Source organism: Mesoplodon bidens, assembly GCF_964165515.1.
Source record: "Mesoplodon bidens genome assembly, chromosome: 1".
NCBI lineage: Eukaryota > Metazoa > Chordata > Mammalia > Artiodactyla > Ziphiidae > Mesoplodon > Mesoplodon bidens.
The window spans coordinates 8,810,872-8,833,982 of record NC_138176.1 but is presented as its reverse complement, the minus strand read 5'-3'; the positions used below and the strand labels follow the sequence as shown (position 1 = coordinate 8,833,982).

Genomic DNA, 23,111 nt, shown 5'->3' with positions numbered 1-23,111 from the left:
GAAGCACAGCAGAGGGGAGAGAGAGGGAGGGAGAGAGAGAGGGAGAGGGAAAGTGTAGGGGAGACAGAAAGGGAGAGCGAGCAGAGAGAGGGGAGGAGGAGAAAGCAAGGTTGTCGGAGAGCGCGCGGAGCGGAGCCGGAGCGCGGCGGGAAGGGGCGAGGGCAGGGGGAGCAGAGGCGGAGCCGGGCAGCAGGCGCCCGCCCGCAATCCGGGATCCCAGGGCGCGCTAAGCTCTCGGTCCGGCGACGCACCGGCGCTTGCCCGGGAGGTGCCGCGGGCGCCAGGGCTCAGCCGAGCGCGCAGGTGCCGGCCCGGGAGGTGGCGCGGGGCTCCGGCGTGGCCGCGCGCCCCCCGGGGAGCCATGGCGGCGGGGACTGGGGGTCGCGGGGCGGCGGCGGCGGCGCTGAGGGGCTGAGCGGGCGGCGCCATGGCGGCGCCGGGTTGCGGGCCCTGAGGGCCGGCGGCGGGCGCGCACCATGAACTCGTGGGACGCGGGCCTGGCGGGTCTGCTGGTGGGCACGATGGGCGTCTCGCTGCTGTCCAACGCGCTGGTGCTGCTCTGCCTCCTGCACAGCGCCGACATCCGCCGCCAGGCGCCGGCGCTGTTCACCCTGAACCTCACGTGCGGCAACCTGCTGTGCACCGTGGTCAACATGCCGCTCACGCTGGCCGGCGTCGTGGCGCAGCGGCAGCCGGCCGGGGACCGTCTGTGCCGCCTGGCCGCCTTCCTCGACACCTTCCTGGCTGCCAACTCTATGCTCAGCATGGCCGCGCTCAGCATCGACCGCTGGGTGGCCGTGGTCTTCCCGCTGAGCTACCGCGCCAAGATGCGCCTCCGCGACGCCGCGCTCATGGTGGCCTACACGTGGCTGCACGCGCTCGCCTTCCCCGCCGCCGCGCTCGTCCTGTCCTGGCTCGGCTTCCACCAGCTGTACGCGTCCTGCACGCTGTGCAGCCGGAGGCCGGACGAGCGGCTGCGCTTCGCCGTCTTCACGGGTGCCTTCCATGCGCTCAGCTTCCTGCTCTCCTTCGTTGTGCTCTGCTGCACATACTTCAAGGTGCTCAAGGTGGCCCGCTTCCACTGCAGACGCATCGACGTGATCACCATGCAGACGCTCGTGCTGCTCGTGGACATCCACCCCAGGTGAGGGCTCTGGGGAGGGCTGCGGGGACTCGGTGGGGGAGGGGTGTCTCTGTGGGAGGAAGGGGGTCCTCGTCTCCCCCAGGCTCTGCTGTGTGGCTTTGGGCAAAAGACCCTTTAACACCGAGCCTCCGTTTCCGCTTTGGAAAGCTGAGGTTGGGGAAGGGCCACCGTTGCCTGTCTCAAGACAGGTGCTTAGAGCATCAGCAAAGCAGGACCACCAAAAAACGTGGGTGAAACAAATAGATACCTTTTTGAAGCATCAGGGTAGAGACCGCAGAGGAGCCGAACTTTGCTGGACTTCTTATACTTATTTTATGTTTGTAGTTTTCACTTTAAGTAGCATATGAGAAGGCAGTCATCTCTGTTCACTGCTCTAAATGGTGCTCATCAGGCCCTGAGAGCGTGGCCTGGATGCTTAGGGCGCTGCTGAAGAGCTAGGAACGCGCTGCTCTGCTGGTCTTTCCTTTCTCTGGTGTCTGGCACTGCCTCTGTCTCCTCCTGTGTGTGTGAGAGTCCTCGGGCTGCACCTTCCTCTGTGGGTCCTTAAAGGAGCATCTGAAGGGCTCTGAGGGGACGGGGGTGCACTTCCTACCCTTCCCAGACAGCACTGTCTCGTGTCTCCTGGACTTGAAGCCTGGGAACCCCTGCAGAGGGAGAGCGTCATCCTGAGGCTCCGGTGACAAAACCTGCCCACCCTTCCATATTCACCTGGCCTCTGTTTCTCAGGAAGGCAGCTTGGGGCGGGCAGTTCAGGTTCACGTACCCCCCGCCCCTGTCCCTGCCCGGGGCGGGCAGTTCAGGTTCATGTACCCCCCCGCCCCTGCCCCAGCCCCTGCCCCTGGGAAGTCCTGCCATCCTTCGGAGCCTCTGGGGAGAGTAGGGGGAAACGCTTAGCCGTGGTGTCCTGAGCTCACCTTGGCTTTCCTGCAGAGAAGAGGAGTGCAACAAGGGGAATGGCTGCTGGTGCCCCTGCAGTAGACTCTGCTGTTTTATATCCTGGTGCCCCAGACGCTAGAAGGGGGGTTTTGGTGTCAAGATGGCATGAAAAGTGAGGCAGGCAGAATGTACCAGTGTGGAGGAGGCCAGCGGCAGGGCGGGAGCTCGGCCCCTGTCGTGCAGATGCCTCCCCGACCAGGGAGAAGCTTGTGGCCGAGGGGGACAGACCAGAGGGTCAGTGTGACCAAGAGAGCCTTCAGTTCTGGGTTTTTTCTGCCCACGAGCAATACAAAGAGAAGACCTTGAACTTCACTGCGTCTGAACACAGGACATGTATGCGTGTGTCCGTTATTTCCCTCAGGATGGCCCTTCCAGATTACATGCTGGACCAAAGCTTCTAGTCACAGAATCTTCCTCCCAGAATCATGTACAATATGTACATGTAAATGACACCAGGGCATATGAACCATGTATGAAATTGTGTGAGCCTCACACACACAGTCCTATGTGTGCATATATCAACTGCATGGGTAACAGATCATTCCATGTCACAGGTGTGGCCCTCCTGCACACTGACACAAAGGCATGCACTGACTCACTGCATGTGGCCATGCACGGTTCAATGTCATTTAAGGATCGCAGAGCTATTCCCTTTCCTATCACCTTGGGGCGGGAGGACCTCACTTTAGAAGGTGCATCATCCCTAGGACGTGCACGGGGACTGCTCTAGAAGCTGTAGACAATGTTGTTTAACTCTCAGAACTTGAACAATGTCTACAGTAAGCCCACTTGCCATGAGTCTAACAGCGGAGGGGGGAATGAGCTGGGAAAGGAATCAGTTCTTATCTAGACCAGTATAAACCCCGTCCCCGCTCTCCCTCTAACTTCCAGAACAGGAGGGCGGTGGCTCCTGTTCAGCCCATTTAGGATGTAGGGTCGGCTCCAATCTTGCCGGTCTCTCACGGACTCCAGGCCAGACACTACAGAGAGAGCTCCCAGGGGTGTCAGGAAAAGAGGCGGTTGCTCGGCTGCCCTCCGGTCCTCTCTTCTCTCCTCCACTTCCCTCCGGGGAAATTTGACTGCTTCTGAGCCCAGGAGGCTCTGAGGAGACCCTCTTCCCAGAGCCACGGACAGGGCCCTGCAGGGCCGAGGAGCAATGCCGGCCTACGCTGGGGAAAGAAAGGGCTTCCGGTGCGAGGATTGCCCTCGGCCAGTTCAGACAGGCCCCGCTGGCTGAGGGCTGGCCTGAGGTTATGGAATAGTGGGCAGATGGAGCAGCACTGCCCCGTCAGTGACCACAACCTGCCTTTCTCTGTGGGGTCGGTTCCCAGGGTGAGAGCATGGGTGGTGGGCCACACGGGAGGGCACCAGCTCCCTGCCAGCCAATTCACAGGCTTCTTGCTTGGCGTCTCCAGACTCTTCCTTCCCACAAATGAGAAACTGCAGAGCTAACTCAGGGGGGTGCTGCCCCTAGGTCCCCCGAGCCTTAGGCACTAAGGCTTCAGGAAATTTCCTGGCCAGTTGGTGCTGGGAGCTGGGGGCGGGGTGTGGGGGGGGTGTCCAGTCCCAGATCAGCAGAAGCCAGGCTTCCTTATCCGGGCAGCCAGGGTGGCAGGTGAAGGTGACTTTTCTCACTGGAAGATTCACTTAACAGCCACCACACTGATGGCCTCCTGGGACTTAATTTTGAGTTCCCTGAGGCCCAGGCTGGCGTTTGTCGGGAAGCTCCCTAGTGATGCCAGCTTCCTCCTGCAGAGGGTTGAATGCAGTGAGTGACAGGCTGGACTCCAATGCTTTACCCCCACCCCCCAGAAGGTCAGGGACCCTCTGCTCTAAATTAAATCAGGGACCCTGAGAGACGTCGCCCACTCCTGCCTTTCTGGAGTGGTTTCTCGAGTTACTACAATCATAAAGGAATTGGGAATTCCTAATATTTATCACCCACCTGGTCTCCAACTGCTCAGTGTGCTTGGTTCAGTTCTCCCAAAACACAACTCCAGACCAGTTATAACCAGACCCTCTCCCTGGTGCCACCAGAGACATAGGAGAGGAGCTGGGACATTGGTGCTGCAGCCCTTTTCTCCCCGTCCAGCTGAGGGCGCCACTCGCCAGCACAGGTTAATGACTTGAGACTAGACTGTTGGTGAAGCACTCTCATTCTCGTGATCAAGGGCTACAGGGGGCTGGCTGAGTGCCGAGCCGGAGGGTGTCAGAACTGTGCCATAGTAGATGGAAGGGCTCTCACTGTGCCCTTGACTTTGCAGATGAGGAAGTTGGGAGCCCCAAGGGAGGGGGACGCTTGCCGTATTTAATAGATCTGGACTGTGGCTTCACCCAAGACTCACACCTTGGTCTGCTCCAAAGGTTTACGGTTGGGGCGATAGTGCAAATGGAGTTTCACAAACCATCCACATGAATAGTTAGGCTTTCTAAATTCAGCTTACACACTGTTAAATGAAATATGTTCTATCCTCCTGCCTTGAGAAATATACATTTATAACACTTGGCAAGGCTGGGGTCAAATTTCGAGTTCTCGGGCTCCTTGGAGTGCAGCCTTGTACATGGCAGGGGGAGCTGAGCTGGCCCCATGCCACAGCCCACCTCACCCCCCCGCCCCAACACCCCAGCATGGAAAGGGGCCTCCTCACACAAAGTGGACACTGCAGGCTGTGCCTCCACATGTTGCTCACAGATGTCTCCCCTCCGGTCTCAAGCCAAGCACACAGGTGGCACAGCCCTTCCTCAGGAGGATGGGCCCAGGGAAGATGGCTGTGCACTTTCTGGAAGCAGGATCAGGGCATTTGGGCAAAGAATTCCGTGTCCCATGTACCTAGAGCTTGGTCTAGAATGGAGGATGTGGGTTCTGGGTGGGCACATCCCCTTGGCCCTATGAAGTCTTCATTTCGTGGGGAGGTGTGGGTCCCTCAGTATCCAGGGCCCAGGATGGGGCCCCTCTGGCCAGGTCGCAGGGCAGGACTGCTCACATCAGTCCTAACCCCAAACTCTAGGCTCTTCGCCACCAATCGGTCAGCTCGTTCCTTTGCCTTTTGTTTCATTCTCCAAAACGCCAGAAAGCAAATCTGGATGTCTCTCTGAGTACTCTGTTTTTTTGTTTTTGTTTTTTCCTTGCGGTACACGGGCCTCTCACTGTTGTGGCCTCTCCCACTGCAGAGCACAGGCTCCAGACACGCAGGCTCAGCGGCCATGGCTCACAGGCCCAGCCGCTCCACGGCACGTGGGATCCTCCTGGACCGGGGCACGAACCCATGTCCCCCGCATCGGCAGGCGGACCCCCAACCACTGCGCCACCAGGGAAGCCCCCTCTCTGAGTACTCTGAGCGTGGGTCTCGACGGGCTGCCATCCTCTGGAGATCAGTCAGGACCCAGACCCACCGTCTTGTAGCCACAATCGCCTCATTTACTGACTTTTCAGTTATTCCCAGTATCATCCATCCCTTGCTCAATTATGGAAGCCTCCTGGGGAACATGTCTTTGACCCTACATGTCACAGTGCTGGAGGGCTCATCTCCTTTTGGCTCAAGGAAACTCTGTGTCTCATCTCGGCCCTGGGGTCTCCCCACACTGGTACAGTGCTTGCACTCTGAGCAAACAAACCCGGGCAGGAGAGCTTTGGGCCTCTCACCCTCTGCACTGCAGATTCTGCTGGGGAGTCCAAGGACTCCAGCTGCCACCATCAGGCCCGGGAATATCTGGGCGTTAGCGTAGCTAGACACAGCATGCCCATGGCTCAGTGACCCAAGGGGGGGACACCCCAGATTTTGGTGTCAGGAGACCTGGAATGAGTCCTGGTCTGTCTTGAACTTACTTTGAAGCCCTGGGCGTGGCATAAACCTTTTTGGCCCTCCGTGTCCTGTTCTGCAAATACGTACAGTGACTGCTTATAGGGCTGCAAGAGTTCAAGGAGCTCAGTGTTGCAAAGCTACGGCGGGAAATAAATGACAGCAAGTGCAAAGTGATTTTATTATGTTGTTGTTTTCGGAGCTGGTGAGCTGCTCTCATACTGGGCTTAAACAATACTAGCGATAAGCCAGAGAGCTGCACTGCTCCCCTCGGAGCCTGGGAGGCTGCCCTGCTGTCCTCCGGCTGCCGCCTCCCTGGTCTCACCTGGAAACGGGGGTGGGGGGCACTGGGCACAGAAGTTGGGTCCATTCTCTTCCTTGGCAGGAGTTCAGGGATGCAGCCACATGGTTCCAGACTGGGTGTCAGGAACCTGGTACTAGCCCTGCCTGCAGCCCACTCTCCAGGTGGGCAAGTCCCTGTCTTCTTTGAGCCTCAGTTTCCCCATCTGTGAGCTGGGTTGGCTGGGTGAGAGCATCTTTCATACTACACAGGACTGTAGAGCCTAGCCAGCCCGCCCCAGAGCAGACACATGACCAGGCCCATGTGGATGTCAGCCAGGCACAGCACCCATCCCACATACCCGCTGTGCTCCCACAGCATGCCAGGTGCCATCGAAATTAGGGAATAGCATCCATCGTGCCCTGGATACCCAGAGAGGGTCACAGAACCAGCACGAGAGCCCAGACTCAAGCTCAGACCTTGTCTGGCACAGTTCCTGGTCACAGCGCTCCGTCTCTCTCTCCCTCCCTCCCTCCCTCCCTCTCTCTCTCCCTCCCTCCCTCTCTCTCTCCCTTCCTCCCTCTCTCTCTCCCTCCCTCCCTCCCTCTCTCTCTCTTTCTCTCTTTCTCTCTCACAGCTACCCTTGTAAATGCAGCAAGAGAATTTTTTTTATTTTTTTTTGCGGTACGCGGGCCTCTCACTGTTGTGGCCTCTCCCGTTGCGGAGCACAGGCTCCGGACGCGCAGGCTCAGCAGCCATGGCTCACGGGCCCAGCCGCTCCGCGGCATGTGGGATCTTCCCAGACTGGGGCACGAACCCGCGTCCCCTGCATCGGCAGGTGGACTCTCAACAACTGTGCCACCAGGAAAGCCCCAGCAAGAGAATTTTTGCCGTGGGAGGGATCCCAGTGGTTTGGGGGTTCAAGGTAGTGCTGGAACATAGTCGTTGTTTTATAAATATATGCCGAATGAATAATAATTGGGATCCGCACTTAAGTGCTTACTCTGAGTCAGGCACTGTTCTAGGTACTTTCTGGGTGTTAGCTCAGTTAATCTCAACAGCACCCTACCAGATAGGTACTTGTATTATCCTCATTTTAGAGATGAGGAAGCTGATGCACAGAGAGGCTGGGTAACTTGCCTAAGGCCACACAACAAGTAAGTGGGGAAGCCTGGATTTGAACCCAGAGGTCTGGCTCTGGCACTGCTCGCATGCTTACCACTTCACTGTCAACCAGACAGGACTCATGGAAGTGTGCATGGCCTGACATCCACTGACGAGTCTTGCTTTGTCTGAAAAGCTCAAGATTTTTAAGTCTCACTTTAAAAAATCTATTCTAGAGCAGATTTCTACTATCATTGCTTTTGAGAAGGTCACTTGAAAATGATTGAGTCTTAATTTTCCTAAGATGTTTTTAAGGGTTGTTCATTGATTCAAAGACATACACTCCTTAGGTGTTTTCTGGGTGTAAGATGTTGAGCTTTGTACTGTGGGAACCCAAAGAAGGAATGTGCGTGCAGAGTGCTTGCTATTTAATCCTTCTGTCCTGTACAAAGCTTTGCAGGAACAAATAAAATTAATTTCCTATAGGAGTTTACAGTGTACAAGAGTGACATTGATTATTCTGGCCTCTAAAGTGTCCGTTCTATTCCTGTAGCGTCACTGAAATGTTTCTGTTTATCCTTCTGAAGACCTTCAAAGCTTTAACCAACATCTGTCTTTAAGTATTCCTCAGGGCTTTGGGGCAGGATTGTCTGGTGCGGCAGGGTGGAGGGCTGCTTCTCCTGGGGAGACAGCTGAGTCCTCAGACCCTCAGAAGGAACCCAAGCCCCTCCTTGAGGGCAGGGGCCAGGGGGGTGGGCAGAGGAAGCTCCTCACTCCTTAAGAGCTTGGTAGCTGGTGAGTCACTTCAGTCCCTGATAAATGGTAGCTCTATTTATAGTCATAACTATGAAATCTTCCACAGATAAGTGAGGAACCAAATTCAGAGAGGTTGAGTGACTTTCTTGACGCCACACAGCTATGAGGGCACAGCTGGGACTAGGACACATAGCCAGCACTTGTTCACTCCTCCGGGTTATTCTAAATGTCTGAGAAATGGATAACATGGTCAGGGTCACAGACTGGAGGAGGGCCCGGCCCCAGTGCACCACCAGTTTCTCTTGTGTCCCCTTGATTCATTTACGATGACTTTGGTGCTCCTTTTCGAGGAGGTGCCCAGAATGCTGTACTCCTCTCATGGGGTGAGTGTACTGTGATGCCTCAGGACACCCAGCTCATGCCCCAAATCTCCAGCAATTCCTACATCGACTGCACTGAGAGTTTGGGGGGAAGTATTTTAATATTAAACAAGCAGTCCTGTGTCCTGGAGAATGTGCCAAACATGCTGCTAGGTTGACCATTGTCCTGATTTGCCTGGCACTGCAAGGGCTCCCAGGATGTGGGACTTTGAGTTTGAAAACCAAAACAGTCTCAGGCAAACCAAGATGAGTGGGTCACGTCACTGAACACAGACCTCCAGCGTGGGGACGTGTGCTTTCCCTCCGTGCCACCTGTATTGTGCATATGTCACAAGAGCCCCAGGACTTTGGGAGAGGACACTGCGGACACCCAGTGTAAATGGAAAGGGAGGAGACTTAAGACTGATTCTTGCTGTGTGGCTTTAGGCAAAGTCGCCCCTCGGTCCCCGCCCCCTCGGCTTGTATTTTTCACATTTTCTGACTGCCGTGATGCCCCGGTGCCTCCCCAGGGATGTGTGGTGACCCCAGTGAATTGACAGATGACACTCAAAGCTCCAGAGTCAGATGGCCTGGGTTCAGCTACTGCCATCACTTAGGGAGACCAGCCATCCTGGGCTGCCCGAGATGGAGGGGAGATCCTCAGACGCAGGCCCTTCTGTTTTTAAAACCGGGACGGTCCTGTGTAAACCGTCCAGGCTGCAGGACTTTTAGTGCTAAAACTGGGACAGTGCTGGCTATCCGGGACAAGTTGGTCACCCTTCTGCCACCCCTCACCAGGTCACTGTGTGATCTTTTTTTTTTTTTTTTTTTTGCGGTACGCGGGCCGCTCACTGCTGTGGCCTCTCCCGTTGCGGAGCACAGGCTCCAGACGCGCAGGCTCAGCGGCCATGGCTCACGGGCCCAGCCGCTCCGCGGCATGTGGGATCCTCCCGGACCGGGGCATGAACCCGTGTCCCCTGCATCGGCAGGCGGACTCTCAACCACTGCGCCACCAGGGAAGCCCCACTGTGTGATCTTGAGCAAGTTACTTAACTCCCCTGTGCCTCAGTCTCCCTCCTTATCTGAAAACATGAAGATTACAATTTCATCAGTCCTTTGCTTATAGAGATGTGAGTATGAAGCAACAAATGCATATGAACCCCCATCACAGTATCTAAGATGGCACATATTAAAGACTCAAGAAATGTGAGTTATTAATATTAGCTATTAGAAATTAATTCATAATGTTAGTCACGAGTAAGACAATTTCAGCCAGAAGGAAATCTGTCTTTACTGGGCCAGACTTCAGTTCCCAACTCCCTAAATTCCTGGAAAGACACAAGTCAAGGGAAAAAAACATCCTGCAAGAATTTCAGGGGGCTTCAGTCCAAACTAACATAGCATTGTCCCTCTGTGATCAGAAATCGGATAAAGAAGAGTCTCGATTAAGTATTAAAATGACAGTTCTTGTGGAAGGCAGGGGAGGCTGCCCTGGCATTCATGCTGCTCACGAACCTGGCTCAGGAACGTTCTCTCCACTCCTTGCTTCTGTTGAACAGACTGACCGAATCGCGGTGCCAGGTCACTGCAGCCCAAGCCTATCTCTGCCAAGTTATCGTCACTCCTGGGCAACTCTGACCACAGTCTTCCTCCCCGTCCAGTTTTGGAATCATATGATTTATTTTAAAAGTAAACAGTAGAAACACATGCCCATGTTGGGCCCCACGGTCTGGAGCATGTGAATCCTTACGGCTGGGCTTGCCTTTACGTGCATGCACCTTGGCTGTGGGAATGGACAGGCTGGCTGTTGCTTGTGCATTTCCCCACGGCTGCAGGAAAAGGGTTGCAAGAAGCACTGCTCCCAGGTGGCGTGAAATGTCAGTTCTCGAAAGGCCGGCAGCAGAGTGGAGTCAGGAACAGGGTGTGGTTAGAGGCGTAGGTGGCCATCCGCGGAGCCGTGGCCCCGATCCTCCAGGGACCTGGCCATTCCGTAGCTTCACCGAGCTTCGTCTCTGAACAAATCAAGTGACTTCTCCTTCCATCACCTCATAACGCGTTACCTGTAGCTCTGGGCAGGGCTGAGGCTTTGGGATGGAAGAAACAGGGCTGAAGGTGTGGACCAAGGAAGCCCTGGGCCACACTGCACACAGAGTTCAGGCCATCCCAGCTGGAGAGGACCAGCCTTCAGTCACATGGACACGGGTTCAAATCCCACCTCCACTTGCCAGCTGAGCAAATCATTTGGCATCACTGTACTCATGGTCTTCATTGTAAAACAGGGCAGGTAAAATCCACCTGGCAGGTTCAGTTGTGGTAAAGATAAGAATTCGAGATATTACTTACAGAGTGTGCACTCGGGCTGGCCCATAGCTCATGATAAGTGAAGGATTATGAGTGCTAATGAGTTTATATTTGCACTTGCTTGCGTACTGTGCTAACTGCTTCATGTGCTTCATGCATTTCATTCTCAAAGCAGCCCTTTGCGGCATCTTATTATGTTACTATCCACATTTTACAGATGATGACCCTGAGGCTTAGTGATGTCACACAAGGTGCCCAAGGTCACGTGCCTGCAGCTCAGACTCGAGCTCAGGTCTTTCTGGCTCCATGGTCGAGTTCCTACACTCGCGGCCACTGCCTGCGTGTACAAAGAGTAACTCACTGTGACCTGGCAGGTCCCCCCCATGACTCTCCTGACCATGACTCCACCTTTTCCTCTCTCACACGCAGTGTGCGGGAACGCTGTCTAGAGGAGCAGAAAAGGCGGCGGCAACGCGCCACCAAGAAAGTCAGCACCTTCATAGGCACCTTCCTCGTGTGCTTTGCACCCTACGTGATCACCAGGTGAGCCTGGCGAGCGGGACACGGGCTCGGGGCAGGTGGGGCGGGCACGGGGCTCTGGAGGGCGAAGCAGGGCCTGCGTGGCCTTTAGCCGTGGCCAGCCTTGCTTGGCCACATGTCTTCCAGAGGCTGGATCGGGGGATGAGAGTGAACTTGACGGGTTTAGTGAGAAGGGCACACGCTTTTTCTCTTCAGCCTCAAATTCCTTTGCATTAGACTCCGGACCGAAAGGCAGTGAGACTCTCTCCCACTTGATCTCCAAATGACATCATTCTAACCCTCAGCCCCCAACCCCAGGAGACCCGAAAGGAGAGGACAGGAGAGAAAAGACAGGGGATAGCACCCTGCAGGGATTGGGTTCTTACTGCCCGCTGAGTGCAGGAAAGCCCAGCTCGGCATCCTCAGCCCAGATGCCCTGCAGAGCCAGTGCCACGCGTCACCTGCACAGGGACCAGGGAGCGTGCTGCATGCCCAGCCAGGTGGGCCCACCTGTCCCACGGCTCCAGGGACCTGCCACTGTTAGTCCAGGCATTGTGAGCTTGTCACGTTCTCTCCCAATCCCAACCCCCCATGCCAGCCAAGGTTGCAGTGCGCTGGCCTCAGGGCTGTACGTTCCAGAAGCCAACCTGCTCCAGCTACAGAATTTTCCTCACACATTGAAGCCAGCAAAAAAAAAAAAAAAAAGTATCACCCACTCAGTTTTGCTCACTGGAGGGGGAAAATACCCACACAAATTTGTATCCAAAATGGCTTAGCTGTTTGGGCAGGTGACAATAAAAAGGACTTTGATGTTCTATTAGGAGGTGGATGTGGAGCCTGGGAAATAGGATCTGTGCAGGGTTTTGTGTGCGTGCGCGTGCCTGTGTATGAAAGAGAGAGTGCACAGCCCATCCCCCTGCATCCCCCGGCATCCTCAGTTGGCAGGGACATGGAAGGGACACCCTGCCTCAGCGTCCCCCAGAGTCGCGCTCTGGAGAGGAGGGGCTCAATGTGCCCAGGTCCCCCTGTCTTTCCCTGTCCCTGCTCATACTGAGCTGAAGCCTGGCCCCCCGTAGCTCCACCTGTGCCCCCGATCCTGCTCTCTGCAGCCCAGGAGAATGTCTGTTCTCTACTAACAGGCCCTGCCCATTTGCAGACAGCGAGCTGGGGTTCCCCAGAGCAGCCCCCATTCTCCAGACACCACAACCCCAGAGTGTCTGTCACTGTCTTTTCGGGGCGTGCCACTCTCTCCGGGGGAAAGCCAGGGGGCCTGCATTTCACTTTAAACATAGGACGTAGGACTGTCTGCAGGTCTCTTCGGGGGTCTGCCCCAGGCAGAGCAGAGCCATCAATTCTTCCTTCTAGAACCGCCCGCTAGACCTCAGCGCTCCTGACATTCTCTATGGGGGACCGTCCTGTGCGTCGTAGGATGTTAGCAGCATTCTGGCATCTACCCACTACCCGCCAGCAGCACCTCTTCCCTCCTGCTCCCCAGTTTTGACAACTAGACAATCTAGGCAACCTGCGGATCAGAATCACCCCCGGGTGAGAGCCCCTGGTCTAGGCCCGCCACGTCCAGCCAGGACGCCGAATACCATGTCATAGCATCTGATAGGGAAGCGTCCCAGGCTTCTGAGGCAGGAGCGAGTGACGTGGGCTTGGCTCTGCAGGGGGACAATCCCAGCAGAAGGGACAGCATGAGCCAGGTCTAGAGCCCTGCACGGGAGCCACCAGCCACAGGTCCCTTTGAAGCACTTGAACGTGGCTTGTCCAAACGGAGATGTGCTGTATGTGTAACTAACATGCACACTGGGTTTCCAAGGCTTAGCATGACTGTATATATATATATATATATATATATATAATTAAAACTTTTTATATTGATTCCATTGTGAAATGGTGAACTCTTGGATATATTGGGTTAAATAAGATTTGTAATTAAAATTAATTTCACCGGTTTCTTTTCCCCCCTGTGGCTCACCTTCTCTTTCTTCTGGGCAGGGCCGGCCTGTAGTCAGGGAATCTGGGGTCTGGGTGTGCCGCTGCCCCTGCTCCCAGCTCCTTTTCACCCTTGACCTCTAGCTGCCCGTATCATCCTTTTCTCACCAGGAACCCCATTGGTTCCCAGGATCACCCTTCCGGCCGCGCTGCAACAGTGCTCAGAAGTCCCTCCCCCCACCTCCCCTGTCCAGCGCCCTGCTCGATGTTGGAGTTTCTAAGCAGTGGCCAAATCAGTGTCTTCCTCTGTGGGGTCAGGTGCACTGAGGCAGGAGTCCTCGGAGGGTCTGAATGAGGGGACATCAGGTCCCAACGCTGGGTGACAGTGTTGCGGCAGAAGGTCCTTGTGCTTAATCCTCTTGAAATCACACCCCTCTGGGACCACCTCCCTCTGTTCACACCCCCATACACCCCCCCTGCCGTGACCGGGGGGAGAAGAGATGCTGATGAAGTGCCTAGTCTCTGTGGTAGCTGGGCCCCCAGGCACACCCCAGGGAGATGGACACCTGTGAACTTGCTCTTCGCATGCAGGGGGAGCCCTCTGGGCTCCAGGTGTTTGCTGGGCGCGGCCAGGATCACGCCAGAGCAACACTTCCACCACCAGGGCAGCGAAACTGCCAAACAGGGTGGCCTGGGGTGGGGGTGAGGCAGGATTTGCTCCGACACCCACCTGCAAGGAGCCTGACCCAAACTCTCCCATCTTACGCTGAGTCCAGGCTGAGAACCACACATTGGTTGTGGGGAGAAATCAACATCTAGTAAGGAATTCATAAAATAACCCATGCAAGGCATTCACCCTGGTATAGCCTACTATCGCCAGCACTGGAATCGGGACCACGCACACTCTGGGCGGCAATTGATTCTCCTGCTGTTCTTCTCAAGCTGGTTTCCAAGTGTAGACAGAATCACCCCAGTCTCAGAAGAAGCTAAAGTCAGACTCTGCTCTGGAAATGTAGTTGAGAATTTAACTTCCTGCAGGAATTGATTCCTTACGGAGAACCTAGAGCTGGGGGTTATGGAAGTGGAAGTTTCCTTAGCAGCGTCTCATCCAGGGAGGGCGAGCTGATTGCAGGCCACCTGGGACCCACTGCATGGGGCAAGCCAGCGCAGTGTTGATAGGGATTCTGAAGCCAATCCAGTGAGTGACTCAGCCAGGGTTCCAGCCCGGGTCTGCCCTGGAGGCAAAGCCCACGCGTGGGGCCCCTTGCCCTGCACTGTCCTGCTTCTCTGAGGGCATGGGGGTTCCCTCCCAGAGGATATAGGAGGGCACTTTGTGCCATGACCCCCTCAGAACCAGGAAGCTGCGGCTTCCGAGATGATAAGGTCAAGGTGTCACTTAAACCCCTCACTGAACTGTCAGCGCAGAAACCATGATTTCCCGAGGCTCCCCAGTGACGACCTCTGTCCAAGCAGCCCGCCTTGCTCCTCCCACGCTGGAGCCTTAGAGGTGGAAACATGCACAAGCACGTGGGTTCACGTCAGGCCAACCGTGGGGAATGCTGGGAGCTGGCAGAATCAGAACGTCGAGAGAGAGAAGGGGCTTGTGCTGTGACACCTGCCGTCCCTCTAAGTTGATCGGGAAGGTCCGGCTGGCAGGGAGGAGGTCCCTTCTCTTTATTCCCAGTCTATCCGCATCTGCCTGATAACTTTCTCAGACCGGGAAACAGCATTCTTGGGTCAAGAACCATTCAAGTCTTCCAGTAGATTCTCAGGCTTCCCTTACTGGAGAACGTGGAGTCTTTATAACCATACCTATCACTTATTCGACACTTGTAATGTCCCCAGGAGGTACCAGTACTTACCTGATGGCACCTAGTACAGCTGTCCTGCAAGGTGAGTGCTAGAGTCCTCATCTTACTGAGGGTCAGCGAGGTGAGATGAGTGGCCCAAGGCCACAGGAGTAGTGACTGGCAGAAGCAAGGGTTAAAGGTCAGTGCCAGGCCTATTGGCAATAATTTAGCCCTGTGGGCATGTTACATCTCCAAAGCCCGGGGACCGGGCACTGAAAATGTAGAAATGCTTATCCGCAGGCTTTTGATCCAACTTCCTATGCCCAGGCCCAGGCATCTTGGCATGAACCCAGACAGAGTATCCAGACTCCTGTGGGTAAAGGCAGGTAGGTGAGTGAGTTCTTTCACCAAAAGCAGCGGTGGGTTCGCACGGAGTCACCTCTGACCTCCCACCTGGCTGACAGCAACTTGTGTGGACCTGGAGTGGGGCTCAGAGGCCATCAATGCTGGCAACTGGAGCCATCGTCAGACCCGGTGGCCTAACGCTGACCATGAAGCCAACACTTCTCAGAAAGACAGTTCCCCCAGTTGCGCCAACCAGCCAAAGAGCCCCTTGCACCTGCACTTTGTGGCCTGTCAGATGACAGAGGGACACTTTGGAAACCTCCACCGTCACTCTTTTTTTTTTTTTTTTGTGGTACGCGGGCCTCTCACTGCTGTGGCCTCTCCCGCTGCGGACCACAGGCTCCGGATGCACAGGCTCAGCGGCCATGGCTCACGGGCCCAGCCGCTCCGCGGCATGTGGGATCCTCCCGGACCGGGGCACGAACCCGTGTCCCCTGTATCGGCAGGCGGACTCTCAACCACTGCGCCACCAGGGAAGCCCAACCGTCACTCTTAATAGGAGTCACTACCTTCTATTCACACACTCACACAGGTTCCCAGGTCCTCAAAGCCCTAGTGGGTCACATCGGGCTCTTTCCAGAGTGTTTGAGCACGGTCTGAGGATTTGCAAGACGTTCGCATCCCAAAGCTCTAATTACATTTTTCTGAATTAAAACGTACACGTCTAGAAGCATGTGTGAGGCTATTATCTCTGCAGCGATACAGGCTTACAAATAATTATGATTGTCCCAGATCATCGGAGTGGGGCTTTGAGGCATTTGTGGATCAAACAGCACCATTATTGTGGCTTTTTAGAGTCACGGAATTATGTCAGAGGGGTTTAATATGCAGATGGCTGTCTGGTGTTAATATTCTATTAATAAAATGCCTTTTCCTTGCTAATATCTCATGAACATTTAAAGCTCCAGCTTATTACTTACAGGTCTTCAAATATGCAGACTGGATTCTCCAGAAGTCTTCTTGGGAAGACATTGGGCTTGCTTCCCAAAAGATATTCTGTGGCCCACGTTGCATTTGGTGCACAGCGTGTGTGTGTGTGTGTGTGTGTGTGTGTGTGTGTGTGTGTGTGTGTGTGTGTGTGTGTGTGTGTGTGTGTGTGTGTGTGTGTGTGTGTGTGTGTGTGTGTGTGTGTGTGTGTGTGTGTGTGTGTGTGTGTGTGTGTGTGTGTGTGTGTGTGGCAGCGGGGAGAGATGATGGACGCACAGGAGGTGTAAAGGGGGGTGTGTGGATTTACCACTTTAAGTTCAAGGGTTGACAGTAAAGGCCTTGACTGCCCCCTGGAACCGAGTCAAGGAGCTGGGAGGGGCAGCCTGGCACCAGGAAGGCCTGTGGTCTCTGGTGCCCACAGTCCAGGGTTCAAATCCTGGCTCTTCTACATCCAGGCCACGTGGCCTTGGCCTGTCACTTTGCCTGGGTTCCTCCTCTGTAGTGTGAAGGACAAGCAACACTGTCGAAGGGGGCGGGTGGGAGGTGCTTGAGACAATGTTTGTCAAGCGGCTGCCAAAGCACCGAGCCTCTGGCGACACAGAGGAGGAGCTGGGTCTGGGGCTACTGGTATTACGGGTCTCGTTCTCATCCGCAGAATTTAGTTTCTTTGGAGAGTCCATTGTCGAGCAGAGTTGGTTTCTCTGGGGGTTCCAAGAATGCCGGAGAGTTCTGGCAAGTGTCCCCCATCCTCCTCCCAGGACCGGGAGGGCCAGGCTGGCAGGGGCGGGTGAGAGGTCCCTGTGGGTGAGGGGCCAGGGGGCCGCTTCCTGGCCTGTCAGCCCTCTGCTGTGACAGCCAGCACAGGGACTTCCCATGACCCAGATCAGAGGGCCCTGTGCTAAGAGAAAGGACATGGCTCCCTGGAGGCGTCCCCCCGAACAAATACAGAGCTATGGGGTGCAGAGGCGGGGCAGACACATAGGCCTTGGGGTGGCGGGAGAGGATGGGTATCTGTTCTGTGTCACCCTGAGTCCGAAAAATACCCATCTCTGTGCTCTGCTTCCGATGTGGTCCCAGGCCACACCCGGCAGCATTTCACACCTCCCACCCCAGCCGGGCTCTGACCAGACGTCCCCAGGTGCTCACAGCGCGTCTCTGAACCACCTGCCTCAGAGTCACCTGAGATACTTGGGAAAGCAGACTCCTGCCCTGGCTTCCCCTCCCCTTGTCCTCCCCCCATCAACCCTCCGCCTGACCTCTCAGCCCAGGGGATCCTCGGGGGAGCTGTGTCAGGCTGTCTGGGGCAGGCATGTGTGCATTGTGAGCACGGAAGCATAAATGTTTCCCCCTGAACGGAGCCTGATGGCCGAGGTTTTTCCAGCACATACCTCAGGCGGTGCATGGAAAGTCACCTTGGTGCTTAATGGAAGGTGAGGGCAGGGGGCAGGGAGCGCTGGTTGTGGGAAAAACTGCCTCTCGGAGGGCAGGGAGGGTGCAGTGCCCTGCTCCGGGGGCTGCTACCTCTGCAGACCCCAGGGTCTACCCTTAGTGCTCACGGGCTCCAGGAACTCCATGGGGCTTGGTGCCATGTTGGTGTTATGACCAGGGACCCACGAACCACCAGATCCTGCCTAAAAACCCCCTGTATCCCCACAGGGCTCCTTAGCGGATGTGGATCTGTTTCCCAGCACTGCCGCCGTAACTAGCTTCCACTAAGTGGCTTAAACAATAGAAATGTATGGCCTCAGAAGCTGCAGGCTGGAAGTCCAAGATCAAGGTGCTGGCAGGGTGGTTCCTTCTGAAGCTGTGAGGGAGAGTCTGTTCCAGGCCTCCCCCTGAGTTTCTGATGGTGAACTTGCAATCTTTAGCGTTCCTTGGCTTCTAGAAGCATCACCCCATCTCTGCCTTCATCCTTTTGTGGCATTCTCTTGGCGTGCATCTGTGTCCAGACTCCCCCCTTTTATAAGGGTGCGGTCACATTGGATTAGGGGCCCACCGTTCTCCATTGGGACCTCACCTTAACTAATTACATCTGCAACTACCTTATTTCCAAATAAGATCGCATTCTGAGGTGCTGGGGGGTAGGACCTCAACACATGAATTTGGGGAGACATAGTTCAACCTACAACAGGGAGCTATAGCGAAAGGAAACAAAGTCCCACTTTATTAACACCTGAGCCCAATAACCCCCAAACGCAGGGCTCTTGGGGCAGAGCTGGGGGCAGGGGCAGGAGAGGGGAGCTCAATAATCCACCATGATCCATAGCAGAGAGAGAAGAGGTGGAGCGTGGCAGGCACCTAGTAGCACACAGTGACCCTGCTTCTGTGGAAACTGTGACTGATCAGAATCATAATGGCCCTTTCTTGGAGGGGAGGGTGTTTGGAGATGAGCAGAGCTGGATCTGGCATGAGAAGATGGGCTGGAGTGTTCCCTTTCTAAAAGGTCACCTGGAGGGGACCACGTGATCATTCCCTGCCCAGATCTAGCATTGGAAAGAAGCAGTTGTAGCAATACGGAAGTCCCTGCCCCTGCCCAGTCCCCTTAAACAGGTGGGGACTTGGAACTGTCACAGCTGGAACAGAACAAAGCCGGCCACAGCAGGCACATGGCAGAGGGGTCCACGTGCCCAGGAAAATAAAAAAGCGGGTCAGCCAGCCACTTGCAGTCATGGAAGGGAGCATGTTAGCTTCAGCCTGGCCCGGGGGCCACACAGGAGCAGTGCCCAGGCCCAGACTGATCCAAAGCATCTCTTTGTCTGGAGGCCTTGATGGAGGCCAGATGCGGGCTTTTCAAAGCAAAAGTCCTGTACACTGTGGACGGGGCAAGTGACAGAAGTGCTGGGTAGCCCATAACCACTTCATGGAAAGGGGATCCTTGGGGCTGGAAGGGACCCCAGAACGCATCCCGTCCCATCTGCAATGTGGAGATTTGAATCCCATCGTGGCACCTAGACAAGACACGGGCTGCAGTTAGATGGAACTGGGTTTCCCCATGGAAGAGATGCCAGCTTTCTGCTCAGTCTCTCTGAGCCTTGATTTCTTCGTCTGTAAAATGGGACTAACGATGCCCATTCTGCAGAGAATAATTGTAAGGTTAGAGATTGTGCACATCACGTATTTGGCCCAAAGGAGATACTTAACTGGGAATTATTATTACTGAGCCAGGCAAGTTCAGATTTTACATAAAATCTCTGAGAAGCAAATGCAACAGATTTTACCTCTTAATTATCTAAATGGTGAAATTTTAAATTGTCCCAAATAGTTTTACTCTGTGAAATCTACAGAACCTGCAAATTATCATTTTGATCTTGCTGGATGGTTTGATGATATTTGACTCTTAATGAGTCCTCCTGGGAGAGCCAAAATGCTCAGACTGAATTTAGCAACGTATAGAAGACTAGACATTCTGGAAAAGTAATTTGGCATCCCATAGCAACAATGTGTTGGTATTCAGCTGTTTCATTGTTATTATTAGGTGTGAATTGTAAACTCGGGGGGGGGGGTTGTTCCCTTAAATTCATCACTTCCCAAAGTAGATTTCTTAAAAGTACAGATTTCTCAAAGGCCAACAGCTCTATTTCCCCATTCGAGCTCCCAAGGAGAGGCATACCCCCTCGGAGTCGGAGGGCAAGGGTGGATAGTGGTGCTGGAAATGGGACGCCTCATAGAAGGGCCTCAGAATGGATTCATTAAGGATCTATTCGAAAAGGGGGTCATTGCAGTGGGCGAATCTCACCCCCCCACACCAGCTTCCTCCTCTTTCCTTTCCTGGGCTCGTCCTCACAACCTCAGCCCGAAGAGGCCTTCAGGAAAAACACTGAAGTTGGCAGCCCAGAGTCACAACCCAAGCTCAGTTCTCTCTGTACCTGGGCTCTCACCTGGGCAGCCCTCCAAGCTGAGAGCCACTGCTGCCTTCCGTCTTGCTGACCTCCATGCCCTCCCCCGCCAGGTAGAATACAGGTGCCAGATCCCAGTCTGAGCACATGTGCTGGATTTTCCTCTACCACTGACTTGCTGTATGATGTTGGGCAACCCCCTCCCCTGTCTGGGCCTCGATTTCCTCATTTGACAGTGGGTGGGGAGAGGGTCATTTATAATCTCTTAAGTTCTCTCTCAGCTCTGTGGCCTTTTCTACCTTATATGAATGCTGGGTAACGTCCAAATATGGCCAGGGGTGCTGGACACACTTGGGAGAAAAGAATAAATGCCTTGATTTGGGAGAATTCCGTTTACACAGAGGAGGGCTTTTACCACCTCACAGCCTGGCCTTAGCACCACTGAATGGAGCTGTTCGATGGATACCCGGAGGACTCTCAGAACTGTGCCCCTTTGACACAGGAGCTGCCTCTTCCCTCACCTTCTCCCAAAGAATGAGAGTCACTTTAGGGTACCCTGACTGCTGCCATAGCCAGGGGCCACCGGAATCCCAACCCTGGGGAGAAGCTTTTCCCACCAGCAGATTCTTTCCTGATGCAAGACATACTTGGAGCTTTGCTGAATATTTGCAAAATTAATCTCAGCCCTTCCTCCCAGGCAAGCTCCCTGGGAAGGCGGAGCTAGGATCTGAAGCCAAGAATCAGTCTGTCCTAGTTACAAAGATCATAGAGAGGATCTTATTCAACTCCCCCTTTTTCGTAGAAAACGCCCAGGCCCCAAGAAGGGAAAGGACTTGCCCAGGGTCACACAGCAGGTCAGCTGCACAGCCGGGGCAAATGGCCAGGGTGCAATTAGCTATTGGTGCAATTCTTAGATCAGCTTGGGTGCCTGGGTTCAAATCCCTGCCTTTACGGTTTACTGGCGAACTATCAGCACTTAAACTCCTTGGACGTCTATTTCCTCACATGTACAATGGAGGTGTCTAATCTCCCAGGGTTCCACGAACTCACATGTAAAGTGCGTCCTTAGCCCAGTACCTGGACTAAAAGAAGTGCCTGGAGAATGGCCACGGTAGTTGTAGTTGTAAATTGCGGTTGTCATTGTCGCGGGAGGAGGACGCCTCAGAGAAACCGAAGCGTGGCCGGGAAGCTGGGGTCAGGGGCTCCGGCTGGAGCCTGGGATGCGCCCAGCTGCGCTCTCCTAACGAACGCCCTCCCCGTCTCTGTCCGCAGGCTGGTGGAGCTGTCCTCCGCGGTGCCCATCAGCTCCCACTGGGGGGTGCTGTCCAAGTGCTTGGCCTACAGCAAGGCCGCATCTGACCCGTTCGTGTACTCCTTGCTGCGACACCAGTACCGCAAGAGCTGCAGGGAGATTCTGAACAGGGTCCTCCACAGGCGTTCCCTCCGCTCCTCCGGCCTCACCGGGGACTCCCACAGCCAGAACATTCTGCAAGTCTCTGAGTGAAGGACGCTGCTCCCGCTGGAGGGCTTGGAATGAGACGGCTGGTGAGAAGAGGGGGCGGGAGGGCTTGGGGCGCCTGGGCGGACTCCAGCAGCCGCCACCATCGGGCGAGCCCAGGGATTCCGGTTCCCGGGCTTCGGTGGGGGGGCGGGCTCTGAAGCCTGCTTCCTGCTTCCTCGAGGGCAGATGTTGAACTGTCCCTGTTTATCACCAAAGGATGACCGAGGGACATGCTGTGCTCTGGCTTTTCTTTTTGAGAAGCTCCTTTGAGCTCCTAGACTCACCAGAGACTCCCCAGGAGTCACATGCCATCCGGTCACGATCAAGGACACACAGTGCTGGTGGCAGGTGGGGAAGCATGGCGTCCACCTGCTCACTAAGCCCTGGACGCTGGGCTCCATGCTGAAGAAAAGTGGTGACCTCCATGGGGCATCGGTCACGCTGAGAGTGAGCCTGGCAGTGGCCATTTAGCCCCACATCTGGCATGGCCACCCTTCTCCACATGTAGTGGTGGCTGCTTTAACCCAAATATTATTCAGCTGGAACTAACTGAATTGTGCTCAGCTGGGACCCTTGGGCCCCCATGTCCAAGGGGAAAATGTTTGCCAACTAGCGTTGCCCAACTGTTGCTGACGAGTTGTCTTAGAACTGGCTATATTGGATTCAACTTGTATCCCTCTCTTCCCTCCCCCTCCACCCTGAAGCTAACATTTGTGTATGTAGACAATCTTAGCATGAAACTGGTTTAAATAAGCAGTTATTACTACATGTAATAATGTTCTTTGAAGTCTGACCCGAAGTCACCTTCTTCTGATTCACATGTCATGACTGTTGGAGCAAAGGAGAGGCAGGAGGATAGTGGCTGGCAGGTCCCCCACACCGGTTTGTGACCTGAATTTGCAGGAAGCGTTTCACCTTGTCTCACACATCTTGTCCAGCGTGTTCTCTTAGGTGACTGGACAAGAACTGACCTGAGCAGGGTTTTAGCCTTAATTTTAAGGCACTGGGTTCCATATTCCTAAGGGTTCAATATCCTAGTTTCTGTAAGTCATCAACAGACAGTAGAGGCTTCCCAAGGTGATCCAGAAGTGCCCTGTGCCCGTGATGGGAGAGTGAAATTTTTATTGAAAACCGTAACTCTAAAACATATGCCCATTCACTAGCAGCCCCCATCTTGATTTAATAAAAACCAAGGTGAGTGGACCTTGAATTAAATTAAATGCTTTCTGCCCATCCATCTTCTTTTTTTTTTTTTTTTTTTACCATTTCAAATATTGCGTGAATGCTATGAGCAGTTCTTTCTCCATCCTCCACTCTATGTGGTTCTTCCAGGGTGGAAAGCATGGGAGCACAAGACTTAGGGGGCTCATCCCCTCCTTCCTGCTCTGCCAAGCCTAACTTTGCAAACATAGAAGGGAGGACCCATTTCAACAGGGACCAACCAGAAAGAGCCTGAAGCTTTTCAGTGCCAGGTGGACCCAGTATTGAAAGACTAAGTGTGTGCATGTTTGAAAA

The 23,111-nt window shown here is 54.6% G+C and overlaps 1 protein-coding gene across 1 annotated transcript; it reads left to right on the top strand.

Moving 5' to 3' along the window:
- Nucleotides 1-476: 476 nt before the first annotated feature.
- On the top strand, nucleotides 477-21,599 carry GPR26 (G protein-coupled receptor 26; the record flags this gene model as incomplete). Its single annotated transcript, XM_081241408.1, has 3 exons — nucleotides 477-1,144; nucleotides 11,110-11,223; nucleotides 21,368-21,599. 3 exons carry the CDS (start codon nucleotides 477-479, stop codon nucleotides 21,597-21,599), a joined length of 1,014 nt encoding a protein of 337 aa, XP_081097534.1.
- Nucleotides 21,600-23,111: the final 1,512 nt, after the last annotated feature.